Below are 15,445 nucleotides of genomic sequence, written 5' to 3' on the forward strand. Positions count from 1 at the left end.
ATATACATTTTACTAATTTTCTTTCATCTCTGACACTTCTATTATAGAGAAAAGGCAAATAGCAATATTAAAATATTTCCTCTAATTAATTCCCTTTTAATGTGCATGAATTACGTGCACCAGGTCACTATTACACACACTAGAGGCCCAGTGCATGAAAATTCGTGCACTAGGGGAGGTGATCCCTCAGCCCGGCCTGCCCTCCTCACAGTCCAGGAGTCCTCAGGGGATGTCCTCCTCTGTGAGAGGCGACTGGGCGGATCAGGGGAAGGTGACACCCCATCATCCCACTGCTGTTGCCACTGCCGGCTGCTGCAGCTGCCGGCCCTTGCTTCTTAGCTCTGGCCCTGCCCCCCTGCCCACTGGTGGGTGGGGGAAAATCTGGGGCTGTGGGAGGTTGAGGCACAGCAGGTCTCACCCCATCCAGCCTCTGTGTAGGCATGGCGCCGGGACCGGCCCACGCTGCTGCCTCTGTGACTGCCTCTGTGGAAGGAGTAGCACTGGGACCGGGACTGCATAGCCCCTTCTCCTAAGCTGCCTCTGCAAAAGAGGCCTTGGTACCGCCTTCTCCTCACGTGACTGCCATGAGTGCCTTCTCCTCCCGCGGCTGCTCCGAGAGCCTCCTGCACCGTCAGCCCTCAGCCTTTGTAGCCGCTGGCCTTTGGCCCTTGCAGCCACTGTGGCTTTGTCTGGAAGGATGCCTGGTACAATTAGCATATTACCCTTGTATTTGAATAGATACTTTCATAGCAGCTTATTCTTAAATGGTTTTGCTCTTGATGGCAGGGTTGGTCTGAAATGAGCCATCTTATCTTAGCATGAAACAGACATTTTTCCAACAAATTTTTGAAGTGCAGCATTCTGTTACTATTTTCTAAAAATCAATGGGATTTTTTCTACCATTTCACTCAAATGTTATCATGTGTGTAATCTTGATATCAATAGTTGACAAGGACATTACAAGAAAGGGAAATTATAGGCCAATCACTTTCATGAAAGTAAATACAAAAATCCTAAACAAAATAAATCCAATTATATATAAAGGGATAATATAACACAGCCAAATGGGATTTATTCCAGGAATTCATGGGTAGATTAATACTTGAAATTTAGTCAATGTAATTCTCTATATTAACAGAAAAAGGAAGTCATATGATTATTTTCACAGATGGAGAAAAATTTTGATAAATCAACACAAACTAATGATTAAAAACATGTAACCACCTAGGAATGGAAGGAGATTTCCTTAATCTGATAAAGAATATTGAAAAATAAAAAAACTCTACAGCAATCATCATATTGAATGAATCATTTAAGGGTTTTTCATGAAATTGAAAATGACAACACAGATATATAAGAAAAATTACAAATAAGAAAAAGTTCAACAGTTTTCAATAGAAAAAAGGGCAGAACAATTGAACAGCCATTTCAGAAAAGAACATATTCAAATGGACAGCAACATAAAAGGATGTTCAACTTCATTAGGTATGAAAGAACACAAATTAAACCAAAATGAGGTAGCCACTATTTCAGAATGGCTACAAGGGAAGAGACAATAGTAATAAGTATTGATGAGTGTAGATAAAAACAGAAATTGTTATAAACTGCTGTTAGAATGTAAACTGATGAGATAACTTTGCAAAATTCATTTTGATGGTATCTATTAAAGCTGATCTTAAGCATCCTATATAATAAAAGGCTAAGATGCAAATTGTCCCCTCAGCTGGGAGTTCGACTATAGGGTGGGGTTGGCCAGCCGGCCTGGCCCTATTGGCCCCAATCCAGGCAGGCTGGCCAGACAACACCCGTGCACCAATTTGTGCACCTGGCCTCTAGTATCCTATAAAGCATCAACTCCACCTATAGATAGCACCTAACAGAAATGCATATATATGCATTCATCAAAAGTCGCAGATGAGGTGTGTGAAGCCTCCCCCTGCCAGCCAGAGGAGCCACCAACAGCAGTGAACAGCACCCACCAGAGGAGCTGCTGCCAACTGAGGAGCAGCTGCTACCACAATCGCCCGAGGAGCAACCGCAGCCCGAGGAGCCACTGCCACCCAGGGAGCAGCCACTGAACGACTCAACATCTAGATCTGTCCGTGAGATCAAACATGGGTAGACAAAGAAACCCCCAAAGGAAAGAAAAGGAGGACTCGACAGAAAAGCAGCTAAGTGAAACCGAGGCATGCAGCATGACAGAAAAAGAATTCAGATTAAGGGTCCTAGAATGCATAAACCGGATGGAGGAAAAAATCAACAACTTATGCAAGAAGCAAGAAGAAACAGATGAAAAAAGAACCCCAAAAGACCCACACCAAGACACGTCATAATAACGATGGCAAATGTACAAGACAAAGAGAGAATCTTAAAGGCTGCAAGAGAGAAACAGAGAGTTACCTACAAAGGATCCCCCATCAGATTATCAAACGATTTCTCAACAGAAACACATCAGGCCAGGAAAGAATGGACAGAAATTTACAAAGTGATGCAAAGCAAAGGACTGAATCCAAGAATACTCTATCCAGCAAGGCTATCATTCAAAATTGAAGGGGAAATAAGAAGCTTCACAGACAAAAAAAGGCTAAGGGAGTTCATCACCACCAAGCCAGCAATGCAAGAAATGCTAAAGGGACTGGTGTAAAAAGAAGAAATAAAAAGCCCAGAAAGAAAACAGCCACACAAAAAAAGAAATGGCTACAAACAAGTACCTTTCAATAATAACTTTAAACGTAAATGGACTAAATGGTCCAATCAAAAGACATCGAGTGGCTGAATGGATAAAAAAACATGACCCATACATTTGCTGTCTACAAGAGACCCACCTCATTAAAAGGGACTCACACAGACTGAAAGTGAAGGGATGGAAAAATATCTTTCAGGCAAATGGAAATGAAAAAAAAGCTGGGGTAGCAATACTTATATCCGACAAAATAGACCTCAAAGTGAAGGCCATAACAAGAGATAAGGAAGGCCACTTCATAATACTAAAGGGATCAATACAACAAGAGGATATAACCCTGATAAACATATATGCACCCAATGCAGGAGCACCCACATACATAAGAAAACTCCTGGAAGACATCAGGGGAGAGATCGACAACAATACAATCATAGTAGGGGACTTTAATACACCACTGACATCACTGGATAAATCTGCTAGACAAAAAATCAGCAAAGAAACAGCAATCCTAAATGACTCACTAGATCAGATGGACTTAATTGACATCTTCAGAACACTTCACCCCAAAGCAACAAAATATACGTTCTTCTCAAGTGCTCATGGGACATCTTCAAAAATAGACCACATATTGGGTCACAAACAAAGTCTCCCCAAATTCAAGAAGATTGAAATCATACCAAGCATCTTCTCAGACCACAAGGGCATAATATTAGAAATAAACTACAATAAAAACAACCCAAAATACTCAAACACTTGGAAGCTGAATAGCATGTTATTAAATATTGATTGGGTTACCAATGAGATCAAAGAAGAAATTAAAAACATCCTGGAAACTAATGACAATGAAAACACAACAATCCAAAACCTTTGGGACACAATGAAAGCAGTCCTGAGAGGGAAGTTTATAGCTCTACAGGCCTACCTCAACAAACAAGAAAAAATGGTAGTAAATCATCTAAATCTACAGCTCAAAGAATTAGAAAGAGAGCAACAAGAAAAGCCCAGAGTGAGCAGAAGGAAGGAGATAATAAAGATTAGAGCAGAAATAAATGACATAGAGACCAAAAAAACAATACAGAAAATCAATGAAACCAAGAGCTGGTTCTTTGAAAGGATAAACAAGATCGACAAACCTCTAGCCAGGCTCACCAAAAAGCAAAGAGAGAGGACCCAAATAAACCAAATCAGAAATGATAGAGGCGAAATAACAACAGACCCCACAGAAATACAAATGATTGTTAAAAAATACTATGAACAACTCTACTCCAACAAACTAGACAACCTGGAGGAAATGGACATATTTCTAGAAAAATACAACATTCCAAAACTTAATCAGGAAGAATCTAAAAATCTCAACAGGCCAATAACTATGGAAGAAATTGAAGCAGTCATCAGAAAGCTTCCAGCAAACAAAAGCCCAGGACCAGACGGCTTCACAGGGGAGTTTTACCAAACATTCAAGGAAGAACTAAAACCTATCCTCCTCAGACTACTACAAAAAATCCAAGAGGAAGGAACACTTCCAAGCTCATTCTATGAAGCCAGCATCACCCTAATACCAAAACCAGGTAAAGACAACACAATGAAAGAGAATTACAGGCCAATATCCCTCATGAACATAGATGCCAAAATCCTCAACAAAATCTTAGCAAATCGGATCCAGCAGTACATCAGAAAGATCATACACCATGACCAAGTAGGATTTATCCCAGGGATGCAAGGATGGTACAATATCCGCAAATCAATCAACGTGATACATCACATAAACAAATTGAAGGAAAAAAACCACATAGTCATATCAATTGATGCAGAAAAAGCATTTGACAAAATTCAACACCCATTTTTGATAAAAACTCTCAGCAAGGTGGGAGTAGAAGGATCATACCTCAACATAATAAAAGCCATATATGACAAACCCACAGCCAACATCATACTCAATGGACAAAAACTAACACCATTTCCCCTAAAAACAGGAACAAGACAGGGATGCCCACTCTCACCACTCCTGTTCGACATAGTACTGGAAGTATTAGCCATTGCAATTAGACAAGAAGAAGAAATAAAAGGCATCCAAATTGGAAAAGAGGAAGTAAAACTGTCCTTATTTGCAGATGACATGATATTATACTTAAAAAACCCTAAAGACTCCATCAAAAAACTATTAGACTTAATAAAAGAATTCGGCAATGTAGCAGGATACAGAATTAACGCCAAGAAATCTATGGCATTTCTATACACCAATAGTGAACTTGCAGAAAGAGAGACTAAAAAAGCAATCCCATTTACCATCTCACCAAAAAAATTAAGCTACCTAGGAATAAACTTAACTAAAGAGGTAAAAGACCTCTACTCAGAAAACTACAGGACGTTGAAAAAAGAGATAGAGGAAGACATAAAGAGATGGAAGAACATACCATGTTCTTGGATTGGTAGAATCAACATCATTAAAATGTCCATACTGCCCAAAGCAATCTATAAATTCAACGCACTTCCCATTAAAATACCAATGGCCTACTTCAAAGATCTAGAACGAACTCTCCAAAAATTCATCTGGAACAAAAAACGACCCCGAATAGCTGCAGCGATCCTGAGAAAGAACAAAGTAGGTGGGATCTCAATACCAGATATCAAGCTGTATTACAAAGCCACTGTTCTCAAAACTGCCTGGTACTGGCACAATAACAGACATATAGATCAATGGAATAGAATAGAGAACCCAGAAATTGGCCCAAACCAATATGCTCAATTAATATTTGACAAAGGAGGCAAGAACATACAATGGAGCCAAGATAGTCTCTTCAATAAGTGGTGTTGGGAAAATTGGACAGATATATGCAAGAAAATGAAACTAGACCACCAACTTACACCATACACAAAAATAAACTCAAAATGGATAAAGGACTTAAATGTACGACAGGAAACCATAAAAATTCTAGAAGAATCCAAAGGCAACAAAATCTCAGACCTATGCCGAAGCAATTTCTTCACCGATACAGATCCTAGGGCATTGGAAACTAAAGAGAAAATAAACAAATGGGACTACATCAAAATAAAAAGTTTCTGCACAGCAAAAGAAACCATCAACAAAACAACAAGAAAGCCCACTACATGGGAGAACATATTTGCCAACATTATATCTGATAAGGGCCTAATCTCCAACATTTATAGGGAACTCATACAACTTAACAAAAGGAAGATAAACAATCCAATCAAAAAATGGGCAAAGGATCTAAATAGACACCTTTCAAAAGAGGACATTCAGAAAGCCAAGAGACATATGAAAACATGCTCAAAGTCACTAATCATCCGAGAGATGCAAATCAAAACAACAATGAGGTACCATCTCACACCTGTCAGAATGGCTATCATCAACAAATCAACAAACGACAAGTGCTGGAGAGGATGTGGAGAAAAAGGAACACTTGTGCACTGCTGGTGGGAATGCAGACTGGTGCAGCCACTATGGAAGACAGTATGGAGTTTCCTCAAAAACCTAAAAATGGAACTCCCATTTGACCCTGTGATCCCACTTCTAGGAATATATCCCAAGAAACCAGAAACACCAATCAGAAAGGATACATGCACCCATATTTTCATAGCAGTACTATTTACCATAGCTAAGATCTGGAAACAGCCTAATATTAACCCTTTATCAGTGCCCATCAGTAGATGAATGGATTAGAAAACCGTGGTACATCTACACGATGGAATACTATGCTGCTGTAAAAAAGAAGGAACTCTTACCATTTGCAACAGCATGGATGGAACTGGCGAGCATTATGCTAAGTGAAATAAGCCAGTCAATGAAGGAAAAATACCACATGATCTCACTCATACATGGATAATAAAGACCATTACAAACTTTTGAACAATAATAGATACAGAGGCAGAGCTGCCTCAAACTGATTGTCAAACTGCAGCGGGAAGGCCAGAGAGGGTTGGGGGGCAGAAGGGAGGGGAGTAAGAGATCAACCGAAGGACTTGTATGCATGCATATAAGCATAACTAATGGACATAAGACACTGGGGGGTAAGGGAGGGCAGGGGATTGTCAAGGGCGGGGAAAAAAAGGAGACATATGTAATACTCTTTGTAATACGTTAAGCAATAAAACAATAAAAAAAATAAGTCGCAAATGAGAAACAACTCATATGTCCATCCACAATGGAGTGGGTAAATTGTGCTGTCTTCATACAATGTAATGCTATCATTAGTGAAAGTGAACAAACTATAACTATATGTACCAATACAAATGAATATTAAAATCACAGTACTGAGCAAAAGAAATTAAGGTAAAAAACAGTATATTCTGTGTGAATCAATCATGTAACATTCAAAAACGGGAAAAACTAATCTCTGGGGTTGTAAATCAAAATAGTTATTGTTGGGGGAGAGAAGTAGATGGTAATGGCTTAAAAGATTTTGGTATAAGGATTTTGGCTTTGTGGGACTAAGGCGATTTTTCTTTGCTTCTGTTTATTGACTTGTATTCTGGTTGTACATATGAAAATTTATCAAGTAATACACTTATGATGTGTACATTTTTTTTCTCTGTACATATACTTCAGTAAAAATTTTCTATTAAAGAAAACCACCAAAATAGTTATTTAGAACAGTATTTTTAAACTTCTAAGTGGTTGGGAGATCTTTTCTATTTAACTTTTGCTTTATTTTATACTTTTATAGCTTTGGGGTCATTGTTGTAGTCTGTATTGCTTCTGTACTTTTAAATTTCTTGCATTTACTTAGTAGCCTATGTGAAATGGTTTGTTTATTTATTTATTTATTTATTTATTTTGTGGGGCTGTGGAATCTAATCTATTACTATTAAGTCAAATGATTATATTGCTTAGATTTTGTATCTGCATATTTTCTTTTTGATTACCAAATCTGTCAGAAAGGTCAGTCTTCCAAAATTATGGTGGTCCTTAATTCGCTTCAGTTTTTCCTGAAGACCGTTAAGACACCATTGATTATAAGATATATAATTAATTTATTAATCACTGAGCAAGAAAAAGAGTCCACCAATGAAACTACAAAATTGAAAACTACATTTTAAGTTCAAGATCATAAAAAGTGAAAATATGCACTTCAAAATCCACCAAATAAATGAGGTCAACTATGTTATTCAGGACATAACGCTTTATGTGGTTCTATCTGCATTATGAAATAAACTTTCCGTAGTCACCTTTCCCACTATTTACTCTTTTAGCCTTCGATTCAATTTTGTCTGATTTTTAATATTGCAACCCTTGCTTTCTTTCTGTCTGCATTTCCCAATATTTAATAATGTATTATTTCATGAGACTGAGCTGAAATAAAGATGCATTTTTAAATGGTTGGGATATAAATATAAAATTATAATTTCTGAAAACTGTAGATGGTGAGGGATTACTGTACCTTAAACCTTACTAATTTTGGTGTTAGGTGTACTTCTTATAGCTGGTTTACAGTTGGATAATCATGCTGGTGATATAATCAAAGTGCTTCTGTACTTTAATTGAGGAGCTATAGCCACTTAGATTTAATGACAATTCTTATTTTAATTATGTTTCTGCCATTTTATTTTATTTATCATTTTAGGCAGCCTAAAGTATATTTTGTTTTGCTTCTCTATCATAGATTCTTTCTTTTTCTTAAAACAGTTTTTTTTTCGATTATAGCTGATATACAATATTTTATTAGTTTCAGTTGTACAACATAGTGTTTAAATATTTATGTAACTCATGAAATGATCTCCCTGATAAGTCTATACCATATGTAGTTATTACAATATTATTGACTATATTCTCTGTGTTTAGTTTACATCCCCATGACTACTCTGTAACTACCAATTTGTACTTCTTATCCCTTCCCCCTTTGCACCCATACCACCATCACCCCTCTCATCTGGCTACCATCAAAACATTCTCTGTTTCTGCCTGTTCATTTATTTTATTTAGATTCCACGAACGAAATCATATGACATTTATTTTTGCTGACTTATTTCACTCAGCACAATACACTAGGTCCATCAATGTTGTTGCAGATGGCAACATTTCATTCTTCTTAACAGCTGAGGCATAGTCCATTGTATATATGCATCGCTTCTTCTTTATTCATTTGTCTACCAATGGACAGGTTGCTTCCTCATTTGGCTATTGTAGATAATGCTGCAATAAACATTTGGGTGCATATGTCTTTTCAAATGAAGTGTTTTGGGTTTCTTCATATAAATACACAGAAGTGAAACTGGTGGGTCCATCTTTTGTTGTAAAGTCTATTTTGTTTGGTATAGGCATTACTACCATAGGTTTTTTTGTTTGTTTGTTTGCTTCCATTTTCATAAAATATTTTCCATCCCTTTACTTTCAGTCTTTGTACTTTTCAATCTGCAGTGACTCTCTTGTAGACAGCATAAGTAAAGGACTTGTTTTCTTATCCATCCAGCTACCTTATGTCTTTTGATTTAATCTATTTGCATTTAATAAATTGTTTATAGATATGTAGTTATTGCTATTTTGTTAATCATATTTTTTATATTTATGTTTTCTTTTTCTCTTCTTCTTCTTAAGAATCCCTTTAACATTCTTGAAATACTGGATTGGTGGTGATGAACTCCTTTAGTTTTTCCTTGTCTGGGAGGCTCTTTATGTGACCTTCAATTCTAAATGATAGCTTTGCTGAGTAGAGTAATCTTGGTTGTAGGTCTTTGCTTTTCATCACTTTGAATATTTCTTGCCATTCCTTTCTGGCCTGCAAAGTTTCTGTTGAGAAATCAGAGGACAGTCCTATGGGCACTCCCTTGTAGGTTACTAACTGCTTTTCTCTTACCATTTTTAAGATTCTCTTTGTCTATAACCTTTGACATTTTAATTATGATGTGTCTTGGTGTGGACCTATTTGGGTTCATGATGTTTGGGATTCTCTGTGATTCCTGGGCATGTAAGTTTATTTCCTTTACTAGATTAGGGAAGTTTTCAATCATTATTTCTTAATAAAGGTTCCCAATTCCTTGCACTTTCTCTTCTCCTTATGTTATACCATGATGCAAACGTTGGTGCTGATGTTGTCCCAGAAGCCCCTTAAACTATCCTTATTTTCCTGGATTGTTTTCGTTTTTGCTGTTCTGATTGGGTGTGTTCCGCTACCTTATCTTGCAAATCACTGACGCAATCCTATGCTTCATCTAACCTACTATTGATTCTTTCTAATGTAATCCTCATTTGTTATTGTATTCTTAATTTCTGACCAGTTCTTTATTATGTTTTCCATCTCCATTTCTCTTTGTTGAAGTTCTCACTGAGGTCATTGAGCACCTTTATAACCAGTGTTTCAAACTCTGTATCTGGTAAAATGCTTGTATACATTTTGTTTAGTTTGTTTTCTAGAGTATTGTTCTGTTCTTTAATTTGGGACATGTTTCTTTGTCTCCTCTTTTAGGCTACCTCCCTGTGTTTGTTTCTATGTATTAAGTAGAGCTGCTACCTCTCCCAGTCTTGGTAGAGTGGCCTTATGTAGCAGATGTCCTGTGGGGCACAGTCTCACTGTTCACCTGAGCCAGGTGTTCCAGATGTGTCTTTTGTGTGGGCTGTCCTCCTGCTGTAGTTGAGCCTTGATTGCTATTGGCATGTCAGTGGGAGGGATTAACCCTCAGGCCTATTGGTTTTGAGGACTGGCTGCGACTACAGTGTGTTAGTTCTGGGGCCTGTGCTCTGCCCAAGGACACCTGTTATGAGCTACAAAGTGATCTGCAGATGGTTGCCACTTGTACTGGGCTTGGAGGTGCCTGGAAGAGGCTAAGCTATGAACTTAGGCCATATGTCACTATTGCCAGACTTGGAGCTGCTTAGCAAAAGGTACGGGGCACTATAAGGCCAGTTGCTCCTTGTTTGGGGTTTGAGAGATTTTAGGAAAGTCTGAAGTATGTGCCAAGGCCTTCTGTATGGAAAAGCCATTGGAAGTGGCTTGGGTGGGCCTGAAAGTTGGATGGGGTCTCAGAGAATCACCAGGGCAGGGCAAATATTGTTACCCAGATTGATGGAATCCCAGATATGGAGCCTACAGTGCAGGAGAAAGCATTCAGCAAAGAAACAATGGCTTCTGCCAGCACTTCTGTCTGGGAGAAAGCTGCCCCTCCAGTCCTCACCATGAAGCTAGACAATTCAGTTCCTCCCCATAAAGAAAAGCTGCTGCCCCAGTCCTGGAGCTTAGAGCAAGTGGGTATGAGTAAGTCCATGCATGGGCTCTGTAAGAGGAACTTCCTGAAACTCCAGCAACCTTCTGTTTCACTCATCCACAATCCCCTCTGGTTCTTTTAGCCAGAAGTTATGGGGACTTCTTTTCATGGCACTGGGCCACTGGGCTGGGGAAGCCCTGTATAGGGCTGGGATACCTTGATCCTCAGGAGAGACATCAGCAGCAGAGATATCACTCCCAACTTTTAACCACCACATGTGGGTTTGGGACCAACCTGTTCCGCACCTCTGCCCCTTCTACTGGTCTTGATGTAGCTTCTTCTATATATCCTTAGTTATATGCTGTCTGGTCAGCCAGATATCAGATAGTTCTCACTAATGGCAGTCTTTAGTTTATTTGCAATTTTGATGTGGTCATGGTAGCAGGCAAGTACACCATTTTCCCTACTCTGCCATCTTGACAGGAAGACTCCTATAATTTCTTTCATTTAATTTTTTTTATTGCTAGTACTTTGCAAGTTAGAAATCTTGCTTTATATTTCTATTTATGGTTACTTCTGACTTAAACTTTTAAAAACATTTCATACTTCTCCAAATTTCTAAATTATAAACAAACTACCTTGTAACTTTTTTATATCTAAAATGAGAATTAGTACTTAAAATTCTTTACTAGTTACAGTGTTTACAACCAATATTTTGATAACCCTATTTTTTTTATGTAAGTCTATCTCTTCTTGTTTGAGGTATAAGGTTAAATAAAGCACTCTCCTCCAAATTATCCTCTAATTGCATCATAATGTTCTCTATAACATCCATAAAGTATTACCTTCCTCCCTTCTCCCAGGATTCTGTTCTTCTTTAATTCCTAAACCTTTTGAAACCATTATATCCTCAATATCCACATTCTTAAACGAATGTTCCACCACTTCCCTGGGTAGCTCTCTCAAGTGGTAGCCTCTCAATGTTACATGTATGATCTATCCAAGACCACAGTAGTTCTTCAGCCTCCCTATCTTTAATAACCTTCTCCTCCATTCTACTTTGGTCACCTATTCCCTTGGCTATGACTTGGGTCAAGACATCACCCATTTATTTATTTTTATTTGTACTATTGAAAGTATTACATATGTCCCCTCCTCACCCCCACTGACCCCCAAAAGCCTGCCCCCACAAAAACACCCTATTATGTGTCCATGGGATATGCATACATGCACACAAGGTATTTGGTTGATTATCTCCCACCCACCCACGATCCCCCACCTTCCCACTGAGATTCCAGACTCTGTTCCATGCTTCCATGTCTATGGATCCATTCCATTCATCAGTTTATTTTGTTCATTAGATTCCACATATGAATGAGATCATGTGATACTTGTCTTTCTCTGACTGACTTATTTCACTTAGCATGATACTCTCCAGGTCCCTCCATGCTTTCGCAAAGGTAAGAGCTTCTTTTTAACTGCTGCATAGTATTCCATGATATAAATGTACCACGGCTTTTTAATCCACTCGTCTACTGATGGGCTATTTCCAGATCATAGCTATTGTAAATTGTGCTGCTATGAACATAGGGGTGCATATATTCTTTCTGATTGGTGTTTTGGGTTTCAAAGGATATATTCCTAGAAGTGGGATCACTGGATGAAATAGCAGTTCAATATTTAATTTTTTGAGGAAACTCCATACTGTTTTTAATAATGGCTGCACCGGTCTGCATTCTCATCAGCAATGTACTAAGGTTCCCTTTTCTCCACATCCTTCCTAGCACTTGTCATTTGTGGATTTGTTGATGGTAGCCATTCTGACAGGTGTGAGGTGATACCTCATTGTCATTTTAATTTGCATCTCTCTGATGATCAGTGAATTGAGCATTCTTATGTCTGTTGGCCATTAGTACGTCTACTTTGGAGAAGTGTCTATTTAAGTCCTTTGTCCTTTTTTAAATTGGATTGTATGTCTTCCTCTTGTTAAGTTGGATATTAACCCTTTATCAAATGTATCATTGCCAAATATGTTCTCCCATATAGTGGGCTCACTTTTCATTTTGTTGAAGGTTCCTTTTGCTATACAGAAGCTTTTTATTTTGATGTAGTCCCATTTGTTTATTTTCACCTTAGTTTCCTTTGCCCTAGGACCACGGTCAGCAAACTGCGGCTTGCGAGCCACATGCGGCTCTTTGGCCCCTTGAGTGTGGCTCTTCCTAAGGAGATGTATCTAGAAACATATTGATATGAGAGATGTCTGGAGAGTTTGCTGACTATGGCTTCTTCTAGGGTTTTTATGGTTTCCAGACTTACATTTAAGTCTTTTATCCATTTTGAGTTTATTCTTGTGTATGGTGTAAGTCGATGGTCTAGTTTCATTTTTTTGCATATATCTGTCCAATTTTCCTAACACCCTTTATTGAAGAGACTCTCTTGACTCTGTTGTATGCTCTTGCCTCCTTTGTCAAATATTAATTGAGCATAATGGCTTAGGTCGATTTCTTGGGTCTCTGTTCTGTTCCATTTATCTACATGCCTGTTCTTATGCCAGTACCAGGCTATTTTGATTACAGTGGCTTTGTAGTATAACTTGAAATCTGGTATTGTGATTACTTCAACTTTGTTTTTCTTTCTCAAGATTGCTGCAGCTATTCGGGGTCTTTTTTTTGGTTCCATATAAATTGTTGGAATATTTGTTCCTGCTCTGTGAAATATGCTGTTCGTATTTTAATAGGGATTGTACTGAATCTGTAGATTGCATTGGGTAATACGGACGTTTTAATGATGTCAATTCTATGTATCCATGAACATGGTATCTTTTTTCCCTTGTTTATATCTTCCTCTATCTCTTTTCTCAATGTCCTGTATTTTTCTGAGTACAAGTCTAAAACCTCCTAAGTTAAGTTTATTCCTATGCATCTTAATTTTTTTGTTGCAGTGGTAAATGGGATTGTCTGGTTTAGTTCATTACTGGTGTATAAAAAAATACATCAATTTTTGGGTGTTGTGTTTCCTGCTACATTGTGAAATTTATTTATTAAATTTAGATTTTTGGTGGAGTCTTTAGGTTTTCTATGTACAATATCATGTCATCTCTGAGAGTTTCACTTCCTCATTTTCAATCTGAATGCCTTTTATTTCTTCTTCTAGTCTGATTGTTGTACTATGACTTCCAGTACTATGTTGAATAAGTGCAGGGAAAGTGGATATCCCTATCTTATTCCTGATCTTAGGGGAAATGGTTTCAGTTTTTGTATGATGATCACTGTAGGTCTGTATCATGTTGAGATATGATCCCTCTATTCCCACTTTGAGTTCTATAAAACATGGGTGCTGTATTTTGTTGAATGCTTTTTCTGCCTGTATTGATATGTATATGTGATTTTTGTCTTTCAATTTATGTGATGTATCACGTTTACTGATTTGCGAATATTGTACCAGCCGTGCATCCCTGGAACAAATCCCACTTGGTCATGGTATATGATCTTTTTAACATATTGTTGGATCCAATTTGCTAAAATTTTGTTGAGGATTTTAGCATCTATGTTCATCAGGGATATTGGCCTGTAATTCTCTTTCTTTGTAGTGTCTTTATCTGATTTGAGAATTAGGATAATGCTGGCCTCATAAGAAAAGATCGTGGAAGTGTTCCTCGTGGATTTTTTGGAATAATTTGAGCAATATGGGTGTTAGTTCTTGTTTCAATGTTTGGTAAAATTCTCATGTGAAGTCACCTGAACCAGGGCTTTTGTCTGTGGTGAGTGTTTTGATTACTGCATCTATTTCATCAGTTGTTATTGACCTATTCAGGTTTTCTGAATCTTCCTTATTTAGTTTTGGGAGACTATTTTTCTAGGAAATTGTCCAGCTTGTTGTCATATAGTTGTTGATAGTATTTTGTTACAATCCTTTGTATTTTTCTAGTGTTAATGGTTACTTCTCCGTTTTTGTTTCTGCTTTTATTTATTTGGGTCCTCTCTGTTTCTTTCTTTTTTTAATTTTTATTGATTGCAGAGTGGAAGGGAGAGGTAGAGATAGAAACATCAATGATGAGAGAGAATCATTGATTGGCTGCCTCCTACACACTCTCCTACTGGGGACTGAGCCCACAAACTGGGCATGTGCCCTGACTGGGAATCGAACCAGTGACCTCCTGGTTCATAGATATACGCTCAACCAGTGAGACACGCCAGTTGGGCCTCTCTATTTCTTGATGAGTCTGGCTAATGGTTATTCAATCTTGTTTATCCTTTCAAAGAACCAGCTCTTGTTTTCAGTAATTATTATTCTTACTAGTGGCCAGGTGCACGGGGTGTGTGTGTGTGTATGTGTGTGTCCCTCAGCCCGGCCTGCACACTCTCCAATCTGGGACCCCTGGAGGTTTACAGGGATCGGCCTAAACCGGCAGTCGGACATCCCTCTTGCAATCCGGGACTGCTGGCTCCTAACCACTCACATGCCTGCCTGCCTGATTGCCCCTAACCACTCTGCCTGCCGGCCTGCTCGCCCCCAACTGCCCCCCGTCGCCGGCCTGCTCGCCTCCAAATGCCCCCCCACCAGCCTGCTCACCCCCACTGCCCCCCGTGCCAGTGTGCTCGCCCC

General features: G+C 38.5%; 1 protein-coding gene across 10 annotated transcripts in view; it reads right to left on the reverse strand.

The window, feature by feature from the left end:
* Nucleotides 1–15,445, reverse strand: part of XRN1 (5'-3' exoribonuclease 1) — a 203,104-nt gene that overhangs the window by 79,152 nt on the left and 108,507 nt on the right. The window contains exons 21-23 of one of the 10 annotated variants that reach the window (XM_014542165.1): nt 14,926–14,930; nt 9,485–9,490; nt 7,705–7,720 (exon numbers count right to left, since the gene is read on the reverse strand). The exons of 8 other annotated variants lie outside the window; for them this stretch is intronic. In XM_014542165.1, the coding sequence (XP_014397651.1) occupies nt 14,930 (1 nt within the window). In that variant the 3' untranslated portion in view covers nt 7,705–7,720; nt 9,485–9,490; nt 14,926–14,929. Of the gene's footprint in view, nt 1–7,704; nt 7,721–9,484; nt 9,491–10,753; nt 10,765–14,925; nt 14,931–15,445 lie in introns of those variants that run through there. One more of the 10 variants, XM_014542164.1, reaches the window with a different exon arrangement.

The sequence above is a fragment of the Myotis brandtii genome, unplaced genomic scaffold (assembly GCF_000412655.1).
Source record: "Myotis brandtii unplaced genomic scaffold, ASM41265v1 scaffold291, whole genome shotgun sequence".
NCBI lineage: Eukaryota > Metazoa > Chordata > Mammalia > Chiroptera > Vespertilionidae > Myotis > Myotis brandtii.